This window comes from Lissotriton helveticus, chromosome 4_1, assembly GCF_964261635.1.
Source record: "Lissotriton helveticus chromosome 4_1, aLisHel1.1, whole genome shotgun sequence".
NCBI classification, from domain to species: domain Eukaryota; kingdom Metazoa; phylum Chordata; class Amphibia; order Caudata; family Salamandridae; genus Lissotriton; species Lissotriton helveticus.
This window is the reverse complement of record NC_136063.1, coordinates 248,115,692-248,138,095: the sequence shown is the minus strand read 5'-3', so window position 1 is coordinate 248,138,095 and position 22,404 is coordinate 248,115,692. Positions and strand designations below refer to the sequence as shown.

The 22,404-nt window shown below is 43.2% G+C and overlaps 1 protein-coding gene across 2 annotated transcripts in view; it reads right to left on the bottom strand.

Annotated features, from left to right (window-relative positions):
- The window catches only part of LOC144828502 (CMP-N-acetylneuraminate-beta-galactosamide-alpha-2,3-sialyltransferase 1-like), a 289,516-nt gene that overhangs the window by 226,643 nt on the left and 40,469 nt on the right, over positions 1 to 22,404 (bottom strand). For both annotated transcript variants that reach the window (XM_078686726.1, XM_078686727.1), the window contains exon 2: positions 14,345 to 15,136. In XM_078686726.1, the coding sequence (XP_078542852.1) occupies positions 14,345 to 14,653 (309 nt within the window). In that variant the 5' untranslated portion in view covers positions 14,654 to 15,136. The remainder of the gene's footprint in view (positions 1 to 14,344; positions 15,137 to 22,404) is intronic.

The window sequence follows — 22,404 nt, the reverse complement described above, 5'->3', positions numbered from 1 at the left end:
TGATCTTATCACCAAAGAGAAGCGCTTCCTCCTCTGTGCCATTCCATACTATGAAGATATCGTCAATGAATCTCCACATGCGCACTACATGTTGGTCAAAGAGAATGTTGTGTTCCCTCTTGAGGACATGCTCCACCCACCAGCCCACGTGTAAACACACGTAGCTGGGGGAGAAGCATGCCCCCATCGCTACACCCTGTTTCTGTCTGAAGATGTTACCATCATACAGAAATCGATTATTAAACAGGCACCAATTAATCATTGTGAGTAGCATTTTGTTATGTCCATAGAGTTCTATATTTCGTTGACTTAAAAAGTATTCAACTGCTGCCAATCCTTCATTATGCCGTATGCAGGTATAAAGTGCTTTGATATCCAGAGTCATCAACAGATAGTTGTCAGACCAATCAAGTTCATTCAGTTTTACCAGGAAGTCTCTAGAGTCCTGTATAAAAGAGGGTAAGTTTTTTACAAAGTCCTGTAGGAAAAAATCCACATATTTTGACGTATTTTCAAACGTACTGTTCTGTGCTGAAATTATCGGTCTGCCCTGTAATGGGTCCAATCCTTTGTGGACCTTTGGGATCAAGTAGAATGTAGGCAGCTTAGGATGTTTGTTGAGAAGAAATGTGTTCTCTTCTTTGGTAATTAGGCCCTCTCTTGTCCATTTATTCACATCTTTCTTGAACAGTTCATTCGCTTTGAGGACCTCTGTGCCATTTGACAACTCATAACAACTTTCATCCTCTAAATGTCTGCTTGCTTCAGCTCTATATAGGATTTTGTCCCACAGGACAATGTTGCCCTCTTTGTCCGCTCTGTTGATTACCACTGTATCATTCCTTTTCAATTTAGTCATTAGTTGGAAGTATTGTCTGTTGAAATCCAATTTCTTAGATTTACGTGAGCTTGTTCTTTTGTAGAGGCTTTTTAGTTCATCTATTACTCTGTCGTGGAATACATCCACCGCATCCCTCGGCATAACAGGGACAAATGTTGATGGTGCCTTGAATGGGCTTTGATTTCCTTTGTCACCCATGATGTTCTCCTCTTGCAACACTTCCTGCGTGTTCAGTACTATTTCTGGTTCTTCTGATGTTCGTAGGGTGTGTAATGTTTTCAAAAGAGGGATTTCTCGCACCGTTAGACCTGATTTCTCTTGGGTTACATTTCCTGTTTTCCCTTGGATGTCTTTTGCAGGGTTTTTTATCGCGAAGTATTTAGTTAATTTCAACTTTCTGATGAATTTATAAACATCTATTCTGGTCTTCGCGAAATCGAAATTACTCTCTGGACAGAAGCTGAGGCCTAGAGTTAGTAACTGTTGTTCTGCCTCATTCAGTTCAATTTTAGTCAGGTTCACGATTGTTTTTGCACCACTACCATTGATTTTTAGTTGTTCCAGTTCCGGTTTTTCTTTTGCCAGTTGCCGCGCCCTCTTGTTCCTTTTCCTGCGTTGGCGACGTTTCCAGTTCCTTTTGGTGTTTGAGCAGTGCCTTTCTGTTGGTAACGCGGCCTGAGGGATTGGATTCGTTGCTCCCGAATATACTCCAATTCCTCCGCGTAGGTTAAAGGGCCCATTGCTTCTGATAGTTGTCCTGTGCTTCCTCTATCAGAGTCTTCATCACTGGTCAATAGGCTCCCTTCGGTGCTCGAACTCTCTGGCTGCGCTGCAGAGGTTGAGGCTTGATTTCCTTTTCCTTCACCTATTTGGACACTTGGGGCAATTGTACTCATTTTTTGCTTTTTAACTTGATCGTACTTCCTGGCAAATGTGAACACCTGGCCTCTGTCGTAATCATTTTTGTCTCTACTGAATTTCCAAACTTTGCGTTTTTTGATTGTATCTTCCAGCTTCCTTTTTCTGCTTAGCATTTCTGAAGTCATTTTCTCCACCGTGGATTTATTGCTTTCATCAATAAGTGCATCAATTTCACTTTTTATTTTTGCAATTTCTTTTAAATCAGTATTCCTGTCTATTTTAGCGTATTTTATTAATAGACACACTAATCTCATAGATGCTTCCAGATTTTATTCCGCCCATTCCTTCAGTAAAAGGGGATTAGGTTTCTCAAAGCTTGGCGCAAGCATTATGCGGAGGCCCCGGGGAATTCTTCCTTCTTCATGATATTTTTCTAATGATTTAGCTTCCCAGTATTTTGTGACCTCGCTTCTATGATATTTTTCTAATGTTTTCATGAGAGTTCTAATGTTAGGGTGCTGGATGCTGTTTTCATTTGATGCAGTTTGAATTTTGTCGACTACTGGCAAATTGTCGAACAGGTCGTCCGCCTCTTTGTCCCTTTCCCCATCTGTGCATTCCATTACAATTCGGAATCAAATAAGCACTTGAATGTTCTTTTTTCAACACCACGTTTTGCTTTCATGGTTACCCTGCGGTTGTCGTTCACCTCCCCTCCTGCATGCAAATACACTTTTATCCGGGTTTGGGTATACACACAACTCACTGTTATGGCGTGACGTCCGCTTCCAACGAATGTCTTCCGACTCTCGGGGTTGCGTGAGTCACACGAAACAAGCTCCGTTGCCGATTTCCAAAAACTCCTTTGTCTTCTTTTGCACAGGGGGCCGGGATTAGACTAGCTCACCTGAGCTGTGAATTCCGCTTGACTTGTGCAATGTTCCCGCCACTTTGCTGGGGAGGGGTCCGTCTTGGGAGGCCAAGTCTTTCCTCGCCGATGTGAATCAATAGACCACTCTTCACGCCGCTTACCATGCGGCGTCCCAATTTCCAAGGATACAGAGAGACGGACTCCAAGAAATTTTCTTTTTACTGCAGCCACAGGTAACATTTATTTAGCATATTTATCAAACGTGCATATTCCGAATAGAAAATCCAAACGCGTTTCGGCGTTCTCAGACGCCTTGCTCGCTGGTGATCAGTGCATATATATATATATATGGGTAGGCTTCCGCAAGGACGGTGCATCTACCCACTGGGGCAAAAACAGTATGTTTTATTTTTGAAGAAATGACAAGCAGACCCACACGGGGAATACCTTAAGTGCACTACAATGCACAGAAGGGCACGAGAACGGCCACGCCCACTGTAGCAGGCAATTGAAATTCAAATTGTGCACAAGAAATCGAGCTTTCATTCTTCCTAACAATGCCACTGAAGAAGGGATAAAGAAACTCCTGAAACGCGTTTGGTGAAAGGACAATTATCGATGCTGTCACCTGGATGGTCGCCTGCTTGCAAGTTGTTGATAAAAGACGTGAGCAACTCCTCTTCCTGTGGCTTCACTCCTTTCGAGCTTACCTGTATGGATGGATATAAAACAGATGTTTGCCCAGCCACGAAGTGAGGCCCACCGCTTATTTGCGGGTCCGTGCTGGCTCCAAGGCAGTGCTGGTATCGACGGGAGGAAGGCAAGTTGGCGCCATTGTAGGGTGGTGCTGGCTTGATGCTCGCATTGGCAACTGGAAAGCGGTGTAGGCTTCCGCTTTCAGGACGATGCATCTACCCACTGGGGCAAAAACATTATGTTTTATTTTTGAAGAAATGACAAGCAGACCCACACGGGGAATACCTTAAGTCCACTACAATGCCCAGAAGGCCACGAGAACGGCCATGCCCACTGTGGCAGTCAATTGAAATTCAAATTGTGCACAAGAAATCGAGCTTTCATTCTTCCAAACAACGCCACTGAAGAAGGGATAAAGAAACTCCTGAAACGCGTCTGCGGAAAGGCCAATTATCGATGCTTGTACCTGGATGGTCGCCTGCTTGCAAGTTATTAATAAAAGACGCAAGCTACTCATCTTCCTGTGGCTTCACTCCTTTGGGGCTTACCTGTTTCGATGGATATAAAACAGCTGTTTGCCCAGCTGCGGAGTGAGGCCCACCGCTTATTTGCGGGATCGTGCAGGCTCCGAGGCGGTGCTGGTATCGACGGAGGAAGGAAAGTAGGCGCCATTGCAGGGTGGTGCTGGCTTGATGCTCGCATTGGCATCTGGAAAGTGGGGTAGGCTTCCACCAGGACGGTGCATCTACCCACTGGGGCAAAAACTGTATGTTTTATTTTTGAAGAAATGACAAGCAGACCCACACGGGGAATACCTTAAGTCCACTATAATGCCCAGAAGGCCACGAGAATGGCCACGCCCACTGTGGCAGGCAATTGAAATTCAAATAGTCCGCAAGAAATCGTGCTTTCATTCTTCCAAACAACGCCACTGAAGAAGGGATAAAGAAACTCCTGAAACGCGTCTGCGGAAAGGCCAATTATCGATGCTTGTACCTGGATGGTCGCCTGCTTGCAAGTTGTTAATAAAAGACGCAAGCTACTCATCTTCCTGTGGCTTCACTCCTTTGGGGCATGCATGCATACATGGATGGATGGATGGATATATATTTATATATATGCATATATATTCCTCAACTCCTTCACAGCTCCAACTTCTTGCAGGAAAAAACAAGCGTGGACCCAATATATCATGCAATATTTTTTTAGTTTATTGCCAGTCTGCCATGACGAGTTTCGGGCAGACGCGTTTCGGGTGATCCCGCCCTTATATACACCCCCGTTCGTTATTTTCATGTTTTTTTTAGGCGGGGGAGTTTTTTTTTACCTTTAACTGCTCACACTTGACCCTGAATCCTTAATAGCCCTTACCTCCCTTTGCCTATGCCCACCCCAGAACACTAAAAACCCCATCTCTGAACCCTATAGAACCCTAACCTCTCTTTATCTCCCACATGAACCCTAAAAATCCCTTATCTTGATTTACCTCTTCCCCCTGTACTCTGAAAACCTCTACCAACCTTTATCTCAACCCGCCCTGAACCCTAAAAACCCTTACCTCCCTTTGCCTCTATTCTCCCCAGAACCTTAAAACCCCATTATCTTCCTTTGCCGCTACCTGCCCCTGAACCCTAAATTAACCTTTTCTTCATCACTACTTGTCCCTGAACCCTAAAATATATTTTCTCTTTAACTCCAACCTTCCTGGGACCCTAGAAATCCCTTTATCTCGCTTTACCACTATCCACTCATATTGCCTAAAAACCTCTAGCCTTCCTTTAACTCTAACCTCCCTTACCTTTACCTTATGCAAGTGATAAAGTACCATTGGGTAAAGTACCAATAGTGGCCTGCGTGTTAGTTGCCTGCATGGTCCCTACCTGTGTGGTAACGTCAAGGAGGAGGTGTCATCTACGGGGAGCTGCTGAAAGAAGTCACAGTGAATATTCCTATGTCCGGACTTAGGGGCATTTTTACAAGGAAATGTCAGAGTGCGGACCTGCGCCAAAGTTGTGCTCAGACATTTCCCAAAGGCAGCACACCCCTGTGTTTTCCCTAGCGATGGCGCTACAATAAGCTTTCTAGCACCAACCTATGCACCCTTGCACTATAGTGCAAGGGTGCCTGCGTTGCAGCGAATGATAGTTTATTAGCAGGATGGTGTCCCTTCCTGCACATAACCAATCAATAATGGTGATTTGTTACTTTCATGTGGGCTCCATTCTGCAGCACACATAGAAGTAGCAAACCGGCATTATTTAATGATTGTTTATGTGCAGGAACTGACATCTTCCTGCACATAAACAATCATTAATGGCGTTTTGTTTTTTCTATGTGTACTGCAGAATGCAGCACCCATTGAATAAGCAAAAACTAGGAGAAATAAAAGTATTTCTCCTTGTTTTGCCATTCTAGCGCCTGCTGTTGCATGGTGTTATTTTTGGCACTTCCTCAGATTTACAACTTCTTGTAAATCTGGGGCAGCGTGAAAAAGCAATGGGTGTTGCAGTGAAATCCCCACAGCAACATCCATTGGACGCCCCTTTCACACTCTGTGATGCGTGTAAAGGGGCTGTATTTACAAGGCAGCGTTAAGCCACATAAAGTGACAACTCTGCTTCGTAAACATGGAGAAGGGCATAGCGCCACCAGAACATAGCTAACAGTGACTTTCTGGTGGCACGATACCATTGTTAATATACCCCTTAGTCTCTTTCAAAGTTGAAAATCTCCAGCAGGAGGCAACTGCAGGCTGTAGCCGATGAGGGCTCCACGAGGCCGGATAACCTTTCTGTGAGGAGCCGCTGAACAGGATTTGCAGTTGCAGAGAAGAACGTAGTAACAAAGTCGGGCCGACCGGTGATGCATCTTGGACGGATTGACAAGAATGTAGGTCCCAGTCTCCTCTCGGTTCTCAGAGCACTATTTGGGCAAAGATTCCCAGGTGCAGGTGCTGGTTCAATTCTCACGCCTGTCCATTCTAGCCCTAGGAGACACTTTGGAAGTCATGGTTCAAGTAGAAGAGCAGGAGTCAAGCAACTGGGCAGACAGCTAGGGGCTCAGTTCAGGCAGCAAAACAGTCCCTCCAGGTGCAGCAAAGCAGTCTTCTGAAGTACACAGCAGGCCACAGCAGCAGGTGTCTTTCTGAGAGTCCTTCTGAAGGTCCAGAAAGTGAATTGAAGAGTGGGTCTGAGGGTCCTGTTTTTATACCTGTTGCCCCCTTGGAAGTGGGAGAAACTTCTGAAGGATTCCCCCCACAGACGTGTCTGGACTTTACTACCTCCCTGCCTTGGTCTCACTTTGTCTGCAGGCACGATAAACTAGAGTAAAGGCCGTTTTGTTGGAGCAGAGGCACATTCTTTTGAAGTGCAAGCAGAGCTATGTACAGCTTCACTCCCTCATCCTGCCTGAGATGGCCCACCCAGGCACACCTGGTCCCTCTGTTGTGTGATTGTCTACACCTAGTATTTTTTTTTTTTTGTCCTCATTCTCCACCCAACTAGTTTCATTTTACCTTGGAGATATCCACACACTGTCTCAGTTTACTGGATATGTGGACAACTGAGGGTTATAGCCCTTGCCTACCAGTGTGACAGGGTACTCACAAGGCTTAACTTAGGAACCCTTGGGGGGCCGCTTTACCGGTTTTAGCCAACATATTGGTATCAGGGCACCACCTGATTTCACCGGGGATATCTGCTGAGTAGCAGGGCAGCGTAATCATAGGAACAGGGAGAAAAAAATCAAAAACTCTGTCCACCGTATCGAGGTTACCCCGACTGAAGAAGTTTCCAGAAGGCCCGCTTTTTTTGATTGCCTGATCTCAAAAGGTCCAACCTAGAGACTTGTAGAACTGATGACTGCCAATCCCAGAACAATGGAGATGAATGCTCTTTCCATTTTTTACAAATCTCTCTTCTCGCCAGCAGGATTGCATAAAAAAGAATTTTTTTAGCTAGGCCTGTAACCCCCTCCAACAGGCCAAATATTACCAGCGAGAGACTGAATTTAATGGGGCAGTCAAGAGATGTTGTTAATGAGTCACCAATAGCGTCCCAGAAGGTAGACAAGGCAGGACAATCAAAAAACATATGAATGTCCGATGGTTTCCCCCCACAGAAATGTCTGGACTTTACTACCTCCCTGCCTTGGTCACAGTTTGTCTGCAGGCACGATACACTAGTGTAAAGGCCGTTTTGTTGGAGCAGAGGCACATTCTTTTGAAGTGCAAGCAGAGGTATGTACAGCTTCACTCCCTCGTCCTGCCTGAGATGGCCCACCCAGGCACACCTGGTCCCTCTATTGTGTGATTGTCTACACTTAGTCTTGTGACCCAAAAACAGGCTGCAGGCAAAAAATGGTTAGGAAAGAAAATGTCAACTTTCTAAAAGTGGCATTTTAGAATTGTTCCTCGAATAACAAACATGACTTTCATACCTGTTTCCAATCAAACTTTACCACTAATTAAATGCAATAAGATAACCCAATACTATTCTATGGGAGAGGTAGGCCCCAGAGTAGTGAAAAACAAATTTGTACCCTTTTCACTACCAGGCCATGTAATACGTAAGTACATGTCCAACATTTTGAATTACAATGAACGCTGTCCAATGGCCTGTCTAGGGTTTCCCTATGGCTGACTTATATATGTAATTAAAAGGGAGTTGAGGTCTTTGCATGGAGTTATTTTGCTCATTCGAATTGGTAGTTCCAAACTACAACCAGCTGCAATGGCAGGGCTGGGACATGTTTTAAGGGCTACTGTAATAAGCTGGTTCCATGAGTAGAGGTGACACAGCAGATGTAGCCGAGATATGTTTTTATGATATTTATTGAGTTCTTAACATCCATTGTAACAGCCCCACCAGGAGCAGCCTGCTACCTGCTCAGCCTATCTTCCAACTGTCTTACTCATACCAGGCACCCATGCATTGCACGCATGTCAACATTCCACACAGAACTCTCCACTGGCTAAGCAGCTAATTACAAGGCAAAGGGGAACACTATAAACATAACATGAAGATATTACATTATCTTCTCCCTTTAAAATTGAAAATTAATTACAGCTATACATAAAATATACAAATTAAAACAATAGTCTAGATCCCAGGGGTAAATGGTAAAAACCACACCACAAGAGTGAACACAGACTACACAAAGGAAGAAAGAAGAGTGAAAAGATATACACAAACTATCACCATCCTCCTCCTTTAATAAAAAAATAAAAAAAGAGCAAAGAACTTTTAGCTCACTGACAAAAAGTGAGAAAATACCACATGACCATACATGTGAAACAAAGTACAGAGAAACACGGTGGAAAAAAGACTACAGGAACACTACACAGTGATGAGACATATGGGAGTGAAACACCCCCAGAACTCATACACTATGGGTGGACCACACTCATGTACGTACAACTTAAATTTGAAACAGACACTATGGGTGTACCGCACTCATGTACGTACTCCTTAATATTGTAACAAAACCTATGGGTGGACCACACACACGTACATACTTACTATGGGTAGGCCGCACACATGTATGTACTCCTAACTATGGGTGGACTGCACCCATGTAGGTATTCCTATGTAAGGAGCACAACCAAGACAACCTGCCAAAAAGGGACTACAACCCATAATGCGGACTGTAAATAAGACTGACACCTATTACAAATTAAATAGGTGGTACTAATACCCCCTATAAACTGAGTAAATGGGACTAAGACCCATTACTAATGACGTAGGTGGGACTAACACCCCTATAAACTGAAGAAATGGGACTAAAATCCATTACTAATAATGTAGGTGTGACTAACACCCCCTAATAAGTGGAGTAGATGGGACTAACACCCACTACGATGTGAAGCAAAACGTGACTAACCCACACACTTGCAGACCAAAGAGCAGCATAAAATGACTCACAGATATAAGTAACACGACACATTGCACTAAATGGGATTGCCACCCATATGCTGTGATAAAGGGAAAGACAACCCCTTAAACCACCCCTTGAGTAAAGGAAAGATGGCTACAACCTGGAAGGGGTACTAAAACACCTTCCCATCCCTTATGAAAGGGATACAGGCTTTGCAAAACAACAAGCCAAAACCACATAGAAAATAAAATGATCACCCTCCAGTAAGGCTCGATACACCCACTCAACATAAAGAAATGGGCGTAAGACAGATCCAATGCCTGTCAAATAAAAGAGATAAACAGAAATCGACTTTACAAATAACTTCATCCAGTTGGTAAATATTGTAACTGGCATTACCCGGAGCACATATTTGAACAACAATGCAAAAAAAGTTCCGGATAGGAAAGCAATTATTTGTATGCTCTTCTGTAATCCCATGTCATCTTCCAACAAACCACTTTTTTTTTTAAATGTAAAGTTCATATAAGAAAAACAAACCCTTGTTTCTGATTTGCAAAAAGTTCATAGAAAAGATCTTAGTAGAAGAGTAGCCCGTTGATTAAAACGTCAACAAAGACATCATTAAATTCTTCAACAAGAGCAACCTGTTTAAGTGTCTCATCGAGTTTGCTGATCCTGCTCTTTAACTCTCCACTCGAGTGAATTTAGTTGGCCAAAGAAAACAACTCTAAAGACTTGGAGAGATTTCCCATATAAGCTTCTTGTTTTGCCTGTATCACATACCTCACCAAAACTCTCTGCCTCCTCGCTGGTAACCGTGTGGCCCTGAGACAGAACTGCTGGCATTAACTCACTGCAACTCTGATTGGGCCCTCACCCAGTTCCTCCATCTTTGGGATCGGGCACCCTCTCACACACGGGGCAAATCTCTGCTCCCGCCAGGCACACTGTAGGCAAAGTCTGTAAATCTTCACCAAATGTAATAAGCTGGTTCCACGCATAGAGTTGACCCAGCAGACGTAGCCGAGATATGTCTTTATGATATTTATTAAGTTCTTAACATCCATTGTAACAGCCCCACCAGGAGCAGCCTGCTAGCTGCTCAGCCCATTTTCCAACTGTCTCACTCATACGAGGCACCCAAGCATTCCACTCATGTCAACATTCCGCACAGAACACTCACACTGGCTGAGCAGCTAGTTACAAGGTAAAGGGGAACACTATAAACATAACATGAAGATACTACAGCTACGTATGTGGGTGCTGCAGGACCACTAGTAGCATTTCATTTACCAGCACTAGGTATATGGTACAGTGCTTTACTAGGAAATTATAAGTAAATGTAATATGCCAATTAGCTGTAATCCCCTTTTACCATGTTTTAGGGAACAAGCACAAGCATTTTAGCCAGTAGCGGCAGTGTCTCGATAGAGTGGCGGGCGGGGGTGAGGAGGAGGACGGACGGATGACTTGACAAATAAAGAAAAACAAAAAAACACTTACCTGCCACTTTGCCGCATCGTGCTCCTCTCCACTGCAGGCAGAAGTTCCCAGAGTCTATTGCGGCCATTATGATGCTGCTTTGATGCTGCTGGCAGCATGAGAGAAGCATGAGGATTGGCATGAGCGCCCTCGATTTGCACTCCCAGTTAGACTGGGAGCCGGTGCCTGCTCTCTTTAACCCGGCAACGCAGCTCAGGTTGGAGAGAGCTTCAATGCGCATGACGGTTTGGCCTTCCTGAGAAAGCCGGCCAAACAGGCATGTGCAATGCTAACAGTGCAAAACACTGCCCCTAATGCCTTTCATCCCCCTGGCCCCACCCACAAGCCTCGGCTCTGAGAACAAAAATTAAACGATAATAAACAAGGGCTTATTATAATTTTTTAAGCGGATGGGGTGGGTTGCCGCGGACTTTAGCAGTAGTTAGTAGTGCTAAAGTGCTCAGAGTCACAAGGTCAACAAAAACCAATTCAGAAAAATGGGAGGAGTGAAGTTAAATGATATGGGTTGACCAGTTTACATAGAGAAGGTCAAGGATGAACCATGGCAGCAGGATGACTGCAAATTAGATGCGGTCATCTCGATTGCCAAGCGCATCGAGCACTCGCTTGCTTGTGTTGAGGTCATCAAAAAGGATAATGGCTTTGCTAGTGATGAAGTACAAACTGTAACCAAGACTAAAGTATTCAAACAAGTTGAACCTCATTCTTCAAAGACTTAAAATACCTTATCGGGAAAATGTTTCCGCTGTAAGATGCTTGGTCACCTGGCCAACGATAAGTCATGTCCTACTTTGAATTCAAACTGTCTTAATTGTGGAAAAGTTGGTCATGTGGTGAAAGCGTGTAGAGCATTGAAATACAAAAAGAACAAGCAGGTGAAAAAAGTTTGGATACAAAATGAGTCAGATTCTGATTCCAATGAGTTGCATTGTCGTCAGTTCTTAGCTCAGGTCTGTCAGGGTATATGTAAGAGTCCTGTTGACAGTGTTCAAATAAATGGCCGCTCTGTTAATATACTTTTTGATTTTGGAGCGAAAATCCCTTTGATCCCAAAAGTTTTTAAGACACCACTTTATTGGGCAAAGTCAAGGTTTTAAACCAGATATCAGACCCCTTGCTTACGGTGGCCATCCCATAAAGTTATTTGGCTATTTTGAGGGTGACATAGAATACAGAGGTAGCCTCACCGCTGGAAAGATTTACATCTCTTCCAGAGGTGACAGTATTGTAAGCTGGATCCATCAGGCCGATCACGGAGGGATGCTAATTCCTGGTGGGGATCCATCTATTGTCCTAAAGGATGACCTCTCATCATTACTCCCTAATAGCACTGCTAGGCCTGAGACCACCAATGTTGATCAGGTGAATGATTTGCGCACTGAGTTCGAACAGGTCTTTAGTCAAAAGTTGGAGAAGGAAGGGATTATTACCGTCTCACGCCCCACTCCATGACGAGTAAGTTCCCTCTGAACTGTTTCAAGGACGGAGTCCAAATACCCACATGTTCCAAGCATGGATGAGGGACAAAGGTATGAGTGTGGGTTTAAGTGCAGATTCCAGTGTGATGCCCTCTAAAGCAGACTCCTGTGAGGTGTACTGGCAAGAAAGTCAGAACTTGAAGATAACCAAAAGGAAGGATTTTTTTGATGCCAGGCACGCTGTCTCCGACACATGTGTACAAGTGGGTGACAGAGTGAGAGTACGCCTTCCCCAGATGTCTGGTGGGGTTTCAAAGTTCTCCTCACCTTTTGTTGTAAAAAAACTCTTTCAAAATGCTGTGAAGTTAAATGATGGTCGTATGTGGAACTTAAGTAGGATTGCTCCCATGCACACTAATCCTCAAACCGAGTTAGTAGTCAAAAATGAAGCTTCTGAAAGCGTGCAACACTGCGTAGGAGTTCTCGCAAAGGAAGGTTTCCAGCAAGGTTATGTGATTTTGTTTTGCATTAATGTACTTTTACACTCTTAAATCACTGTCTTTTTCTTTCCTTTGTTTTATGTAAAGAGAAAAGGTGTGTAATGACCTGCGTGTCATGTTCTTCCATGTACTTCATTGTGAGTCTAAGAATTCCTCTTTCTAGAGTTTCCATCTAGTTTGAGTTGCTCTACAACACCCATGATTCAGTTGCTGCTGGCACTGCGTGGGTAGGACGTTTCTTCTTGTAGTTGTTCAACCTTGAATAAATAACCTTTCTGTCTACATCATCCAGTGTGTACCGATCCTGCTTTATTACAGGTTTGCAGTAAAATGGCACTAAATTTTGTGCCGCTAAATTCCTAGTTTTCTACTGCTAAATTTGCTAATATTCCACAATATCCTGGGGGATTTGTTTGAAGAGGAGTGTCTTCAGCTCTTTCCTAAATTAGAGCATGGTAGGGCAGTCCTGGGGGATACTCCTGATCCTGGGTGCATACATTGAGAACATCTATTACCTTGTAAAGCAATGAAATTCACAGAGGGAAATGCTGCTTCTGAAGTGTGTAGTCATGTATTTAGGAAATTTCCATTAAGACATCTCCATTTAAAGATAACAGGAAAAACATAACTAATCAAATAACACAAGGAATACAAGTCCTTTGGATTTGTGCTATAGTACACACACAAGGAAATATTATATAATGTTCAGTATTTGCAAAATGTTTTCAAAGTAGGTTATGTTGAGCAAATCAAGATCCATCAAAGCGGTCATTCCATCTCGCAACAACAAGCCATCACTCAAAACTTCTAGTTTGCAAGGTTCATTCCAAACTCAGCAATCACACGTCATATATAAATTAAAGCGCAGACCATGCTCTCCCACTACTCCCCTTGCCTGATTCGCTTCCCTAACTATTTAAAAAGCTGTACTAGTCAGAACATCCATGACTTTCCTTGCTTGCCAATGCAAGTACCAGATTTCCTACCTTGGAGTAGTCCTCAATGCTGGAGTCAGTCTGAGGTGATAAAAACAACTCTTCAGTCTCTTTCATACTAAACTCATGGATATTCCAGTGATTACCGTTGAATGCACATGTAATCTTTAAGATTCTCAGCTTCACCCATACTCATAGCCGTGATAAAAAAAGACTTGTGGAGAAGTGTGGCTCAAATGGTTAGAGCGGCAGACCCTGATGCAGAGGTCTGGCCCGGGACCAGGGTTCAATACTCACCTTGGCGGGTCTTGGACTCAATTTCCTCAGACCTGATAATTCTCGCCTCGGTGCCTATTCTAATCATGGGTCCCACTCTGCAACTCCGGGCAATAGCTTGCTTAATCTCCACAACGGCCCCAAAAGCGCTGGGATGCCTGGTTTCACCCTGGGGATGCCCAGGAGTGGACACTCACAGGGACAACCAGGAAGGGTTTCTAAGCGGTATACGGACAGCGCCGGGACACTACCTCAGGGAAGTAGCTGTGGGCTCTATAAAATACCGGTACATTTACATTTACATTACTTCACCTCCAACACTCTTTCCATTCTGCCAGGCAAACCTCTACTCCACATCACCTTATCATATCCAAAGGCAGACACTGCTGTGTGCTGCACACAAACCAGCTGTGGGTTGTCTCCCTGTAGACATCCATGTTGAGGACAACTGCCTCTAAAACAACTGGAAATTCGCTGCTTCTAACCATTGTGCGCCAAGTGAATGCATCACATATTTATAGATCGCTGTGACATGATATGGTTCTGCTAAAACAGCTGTCACTTACCCGCCACCATCTGAACACGTCATCGGTAATCTCGCTGTTCTGTTTGGTCAGCAAGTGTGGAATAGATTCATTAAATCTCTCTTCAAACCAAGGCGAATTACTATGTTCAGCAACACACGAAGAGCAGCTGCATGGTCTTGAAGGAAGATTAAGCAATCTTTTGAGATGTATCGACCACTTCAAAAAATACGAATCGGATTGCAGGTTGTCGATCAAATAGTTGTGTGTATAAGAGGACAAGAAGCTAGTCATTATTACAACAAAAAATGTTAGTCCCAGGGTACACACTTTAAGAAGTCCTGTGTTCATACCTATTGATGTTTTCTTTGGTTTCCCGGTTAAAAAAAAATGAGAGTAGCAAGTAGGGCATAGATGTAAACCTTCCAGGTATGATCTGATATTCAAGCGAGGAATACTAATTCACAAGTACTCTGAAAAAAGTACTAGTCTTGCAGAACGAAATCTTAGGAATGTTGTAGATCGATTTGTATTTCATTAAAAAACATATATTGTCTCACTCCCAAAATCCTTAGTATTGCAGCGAAAGTCTCCTACCAGGATTTTAAAAGAACAATCCATATAACCTGTTAAAACGGTCCTCAGATGTTAAAATGTGATTGTGGTGGCGTAAATAACTTCACTGTGTAAGGTTTGCAGGCAAAGGATGGAAAGGGAAGGTCACTTTCTTTCATTGATGATCATTTTTAGCAGGAGTAATTGATGAGATCAGTGTATGGCTCCTCTAGACGATGTTTCTTGGTTTTGCTTGAACACCAGTGCTAATCTTGACATCTGTGTACAAAAAAGAGGGTATAGTCAGACATTTGGATTGCATTACTATTAAAAATACTAAACGTGGTTGTGTGTCAGAATAGCAAGGACAAAAATACTGAGATTTACATATCGAAGTCCATAATATTGTGATAGTAAGTGCATATAGTTACTACTCATAACTCCCATCTACATACTTTTTTTTTTTTAGAATAACAAAAAATATTTTACTAAAACATTGGATTTTCCAGACAAGCCGTAACAAAATGATCAAGCTTTTCTGAGGGAGAAATCTGCACTTGATAAAGAGTCAGTATTATTAGTGAATGTGATGTTTCTTTTAAAATGTTCCCACTTCTGTTCGAACAATCAAGCTTGTTCATCTATAGCATCTAAGTTACAGACTTGCCAAAGGACACATCCTAAGTGCTGGTTAGCTGCATGAAATGATGCAATTATCATCACCATAATAAGGGGGGGAGGGCTGTGAAAGAGAAGGAACCCACAAAACTAAAACAAAAGTATATTTCCTACAGCTAACACAAGCTACATTCATTCACAGTGCTTATACTCAAACCATGATGGGAGAGACAAATGAAAGCAGAGACAGGATACGATTCTTAACACATTAATAAGCCAGATGATATACTCAGCCTCTGCTCATGCTTTACAACAGTGAGTCAGGACAATGCAGATGTGCTTATGTACATTTAATCACAAAATGACTGATGATGTCTGGGCTTCTTTCTTATTCTGTAATGTTGTCTAAGACTGTGTCCATAAAATGCAAACGAAAAAAAAGGAAGAGGTCTTGGCAGAACAGGAAAAGCGATGCACACTTGATGTTCATGTTGAAATTATAGGTTATTCGTGGCATATAGCCTAGTCCACGCTCTGGCCGTTTCTATGACTTGGGCTTCACAGGTCTTCCACTGCTCAGCTACATCGTTTGCTAATGAATCATCTGGATTGGGGGCACTTAACAAAGCCTGAATTGATACAGGCTTTGTTAAGTTCCCCCAATCCCGATGATCCCATCTACATACTTTAAAGATATATTATATCGTCATGGTATATAAAGGTGAGGTTAAGTATAGCAAATGTATACTTACCTATATACATTTACTTTCGCAATATTATGTTCCTCAATATATAGGTCTAGATATTTTGGGCCCCACAATATTTTGTAGTCAATATTGAGGTGGAATACCACTAGAAGCTGTGCACACAGGGAATATATTAGAGGCAAATCTTGGATAAGAAATCATAGCTCTTTTTACACAAATTAATGGTGCGTACCACCCAGCATTAGCTAAAAGAAGGGACACTCTCCTCAATATGAAAATCCACCTGCACCTGGCAGGGTTATCCAGCAACAAGTTTCCTCACTTGCAATGTTAGGTTCTGCCAGACAGGCAGAATAAGTTCTGCCCCATACACACATTTTCACCCACCTTTATAATCTGACATAAGGGGTGGGGGTACCAAGTAATGGCAGAATATCCAGTAATACGGAGCAAGTTACGAGAATACACACTCCAATGAAATGTAGATCAATATTTACCTGCCTATAGGCAGTGTGTGTTGGAAAAACTGATTAGTCTCTATGAGCCCCAGTTGGGAGTGGAGGAGAGGTCCTGGAAACCACTGGTACCTTTGAGAGGCAGAAGTGCAGGATACTGCTCCAGAGGGAAGAAACTACACCGCATCACTCCACTGAGTGGAGCCATTTCTACCTTGTGCACAACACTTCTGACAGGAAATAGTATATCAGGGGAAGGCCACGGTCATGAGATTGATAATATTGACCTACAATAACATCACATCCAGTACATCACCTACCACTGCATAGCTATGGTAAGTATATCATCATAATTTTTACCTCCACATCGCCTTAAAATATAATTGTCATGAGAAATAATTCAGGGGATATGGGGGGGGGTTACAGAGAGCTTTCCTTCCTGTTATCTCCATGGATGATAGTAGACTGTTTACTTTTCCCTTTCTTTGCTTGCAGTTCTTTTACCTGCCCTGGCGGTAACAATTCTGATCGGTCAGGGTGTCCACAGCTCTCCGCCGCACAGCACCTAGTGTAAAATTTATTTAATGCCAGCAGCAGGGTTACAAGCAATAACCACAGATAGAGCCCTGGAACTCATATATTTTAGTGGTTGTTTTGAGAAACAAATGTGTATTGAACATGGACAGTTGCCATTTTTCACTGAACCAATATTTTACCAATTACTCATTTGATGATCCTGGGGAGTGGAATTAAGGCTTTGAAGGCAAGATGCTTTCTTCTCATTGAATTTAGGTCTGGGCATGAAATTCCTCTCCGCTCGCTGAGTTTGCAGAGCTTTTCCTAATCTGTGCTCCGCGTACTGTGTGGAGTTCTGAAAAACTCTGCTCCGCTTTTTACCTTACTCGCCAGCATTAAGTTGGCAAGTGCGAGAGGAAAACCTTACTGTAGACCAACTCCTGAGTCCCAGTGAGATTTCTCAACGTGGGCGGTCGCGGATGGCCACTACCGCTTGCATTGAGAAACCTTCCGTTTGAGTTGAGGAAGCTGCCGCTCGATTAGAACATCTGCTTGAACAGCAGAAAGAAACAGCACCCTCTTCCTCTGTGCATGGAGCCATCAGCGCTGATTTGATGGAGCATGATGGAGTGGGAGGCAGTGACATAAAGAGCAGACTGAACAAGGCCAGGAATGCCTTCAGGATTCTAAAGAATGTGTGCAGGTAATCTCAGTACAGCACCAACACCAATCTGAGGCCTTACTAGAGAAACATTCTGTCCACACTCTTGTATGGATCAAAATTCTGGTGGATGACAAAAAGCAACATCGTTAAACTGTCATGCCAGTAACCAGAGAAGCATTGTGTGGCTGTTCATTATCTCCAACCAGCAACTGCTCACTAGATGCAAGGAAGAAAGAATGGACACCAGGAGGTGGATAGGACACACCATCAGAAGAGAAGACAACAACCTCACAAGAACAGCTCTAAGTGGACCCCAGAAGTCAAGCGAATGCCAAAGAACACCTGGTGCAAACTGTGGAACAGAAATGAAGGCCCTGAAACACAGAAGGGGTACTGTACAAAAACTTTCCCAAAACAAATGGAAATGGAGGCCCTTCATTGCGTCCAGGCGGCACAAAGTATAGTAAGTATGTAAACCTGTACATCAGCAATAGGATGTAGCAAAACACATGTGTACAACTAGAATTTCAATAAGTGCAGAAGACATTCAAAGAAGGCAACTGCTCTGAAGTAAGCCGTCTATCACTGTACTGCTTAAAATCACAATCAAACTCAGGAAAGAACTTCAGTGCAGCTCCTGCCAGAAAACGCATGCTGGCGGACTCGAGCAAAGCTGGGAAGGAGAGGAAACATTCAGGGCTTTAAGTGGGAAAAAAACTGGAGATGCTCCAAAAGGGGAGTGGCAAATTCCTTAAAGGGGTGTGGCCTATCCGAATAGGGGCATGGTCTAAATCAAGGTAACTAGCATTGTGTGCTATAGAAAATCATGAAGTCGCATCCAGCAAAGGATAATAAAATAGGCAAAAAAGTATATTTATTAAGTATAAGCCATAAACTACCAAACACTTTAAAAAAAAAGTAAAAATTATTTACATTACTCAGAAATCTATTGCAGGATTTCACAAAACCGTTGAAGATATTCACTGTGTCTATTTTGCTGGGGTTTCTCACAACAACTTTCTTCAGCAGACCTTCTACCTTTTGCCAGCCAACTCTTTACATACAGATTTGAGTCAAATGTTTCAAATGGAGGACTATTGAGTTTTACCCATAAGCATGAGAATTGGTCTCTATAAGAAGAGAGGCCCTTGTTGGACTAGCAATTAATTTCATTGCCCTGAAACCTCTCTCGCAATCCGCATTACTTGCTGGCAGGGTTTCCATGCAAACTACTAACTTTTTTAATGCTTCAGGGGTTTTCTTTCCACCGAAATCTTTGAAAAGTCAAAAAGCTTGGATAATATCTCTTGCTGGCACCGGAAACTCTGAACACAGTTTCTGGATATCTGTTTCACCTTAAAGAATGCATTCATCACCAGAAGGCAAGTAGCCTACATCTAGCACACTGAAGCTGGCTATAAGTTCTTTCTCAGAATCCGGGGCACATTGTTTATTGATATTTACAGACAGACTTTGGTAAAACTGATTTGGATTAAGGGCAACAGAGTTACTTCTACCATGGAAAAGAGGAACAATCTTGAATTTGCCCTTGTCAATTGAGAACCAGGGAATGGGAGCAGAAGAGCAATGGCGACCTGGAGCCCACCTCCTTTGCGCAGCTCTGTTTCAAGAGACAGCATCCCCTGTCTTGGTGTTACAAGGGGAGGAAAGCTGACTGGCTGTAGGATTGAGGGCATGTGCTGTACAGATAATACTGGGCATATAACAAGGAATAGATTCCTCATGAAACAAGCCGTTCTGGCTTCAGCAGTGAGTGGTACAACAGTGACCCGGGGGCGTGCCAGGAATCTGACTGAAGGACCCAGTGCACTGCTGCAAACACACTTGTAATACCCACCAAACAAAGTGGGCAAGAAGCAGCACTACAAAGGGGCATGGCAGGAGAGGTGCTAACGGTGACCCAAGAAATAGAGAGGGCGACAATGAGCAACTGCGAGGGCTGCCAACCAGATGTGAACTGAATTGTAAACTGGAAAGTGAGGGCAGCTATTGGGCTAATGTCCAGAAGAAGTCTTGACTATGGATCTCCTCCAGTGGTGTAACAAAGGACCCCCACAGCCCCCACGATACGGGGCTTCCCAAGCTCCTGAGTGTGTTCAGAGGGGGCCCCCTCAAGGTACTTTGCAAGGGGGGCCCCATACGTTTTGTTATGCCACTGACACGTAAGTAGCAACAGGGCAACCTGTAAAGAGAAGGCAGGCCCGCTGGTAATGCGTGTGATCATAATCTCCCCCGCTGTGCAAACTCCAGTTACTGGTTACCTTAGGATGTGAAGGTCCGCGCTGATCTCCCGTGAAGCCGCTTTCGCCGGTGGGATGCGCCTCAGGTTCAGGCAACTCCTTTCCTCGTTGATGAGCGCGAGGGAACCCCGGTATCTAGGGGACGCCTCGCGCTTCTCCAGACGCAACGTAGCTCCACCTGACGAACCTCTGCGTTGCTGGGGGAAATCCTCGTTGCTGTGACCAATCTGAGCACGGATCAGAAATGACGATCCCGGGCCGTTGGCTGTGAATACTGGCAGGGTGTCAAGGCTCCTTCTCAGAGCGGCGAACCCGCCCTCGGGCACACAACACAGCTCGAGGGCCGGCGGTGTAGTCAATGCGCACACAGCGTTTGGGGGCAAAGCAGGAGCTCCAAAGTTCCTCAGTGGTGCGTTAATCCACACACACAGAGCGTGAGGGACTCGATCCAGGGGCAGATCACATTTGAGGCAGAGCAGGCCTCACGACCTTACGCCCCAGCTGTGTGCCGATGAGCACACAGAGACAGAGTTCACACGGGGGCAGCTTCACGATGGCACAGTGCAGAGACCCACACAGCAGCTGGAAGGGTGGGTGCTGGAGAACTTTTGTATCTTTGGTAAGTATCAGGGACCCCCTGTTAAGGATCGACTCCTGAGTCAGGGAAACAACAATTTTGAAAAAGCACACACCCAGGCAGACTTAGGCTACAAGGAACTGGCTAAATCGCAACATATTTGTATGAACACATTATGATAAATACACAAAAAGAACAATTAGTACAACAGACTGTTATGATATCAAAAAATATACTTTTAATTTCAATTTCTTTTAAAACATTTATAAAAAGGAGGGTTAGTGAATATCACTTGATTATATATGGTGTATATATTTATGAATTTGATACATTGATTATAAATGACAATTCCATGATATATTGATAAAATCAGAACAGAAAAGAAAACAATTAAAATTCAGTTTCAAAGTTATTTCTCCAAATTTTTGTTAGACTTGGGCTGTGTCAACGCGTTTCGACAAATCTTTTGTCTTCATCAGGACTTTTAGAATATGCAGCCACTTTTTTTCTAAACAGAATAAAACAAATTTTTAGATAAATATTTGGCCAACACTTTCTAGGTTCCAATCAGCAACTATTATTTTAAATAACCGGGGGTGACCAACAAATTACAACAGTTCATAACAGTCCATTTACAATTAAAGATATTATGCATCCGCTCTAAAAGAGTCAAGAATAGATTCATTTTCTTAGCCAGACTTGTGTTTGCACATACGTGATAGTACAGAATCGTAGAAACCAACAGAGCGTATTCATTTTACCAAAAATAAAAACATTCCTCTATATCTAAGTTCTAGAGAAACCAGATAGATAACCATTACCTCGAAATGGTAAATGAAACAAAGGGAAGATAGGTTTGTGGCGGGGAGAGATTCTTTTAGATTCTTGTCTACATATGTTATCTAACCATTAGGGGCTTATTTTTCTTAGACAAGATCAAAAGTCATTGAGATAATTATCATCCTAGTATTTGTTAAATTACATTAAGTAACCAAGCAAACCGCAGTATATATTCACCATGTTTTGTTGCAGCTATTCGGAAAACAGGAGTTGGGAGTGAGGCACCTTCTCTATACTAGATGTGGGCGGTATGTGATATCTGTTTAATAAAAAGACAAACCATATTGCAATTTTAGGTTCTTAATGCATATTTTAATTTTACTAGGCAAAACGAGTTTCCAACTTTAACCCCTATTTTTCTACTCATTGGAGGTTTTACCTGATAAAGCAGTATTCACTGCAAACTTCTCACTCCCACCTCTGTTAACTTCTCATCAGTCTTCAGCATTAAATAAGGCCACGAGTCGATTTCTGTAGCCGTAGGTAAAGTAACAGTCCACTTATTCGTTACAAGCGGGAAAGTTCCTGTGCAAATACAACATGAATAGACTCAAATCTATTTGTTCTGTTAATGTTGTTATTTTGTCGTCTTAGGTAGTGTTCACTGTTATTAATCTCTACTTTTTCATAATTTACCTTATTTGTTAGATATAGTTGTTCTAAATCAGACAGTGCGTGTTGAAGACTCGGTATCTGTCAGGAGCTGCGATCTTTGGGGGCGTGGTTCAGCTTCGCCGTTCCCGGCGTCTTACGATCAATTTTGGTCAAAGTTAAAACTACTGATTGTTATACTCTTCTAGAACCATTCTAAAAAAAGAGAGGGAAAGAGTAACAGTCATTAGTTGTTTATCCCTTATGTTTGGTCGATGGTCAGTCCAGTTAGTTAGAATCCTTTCGCCCAAGTCCCTT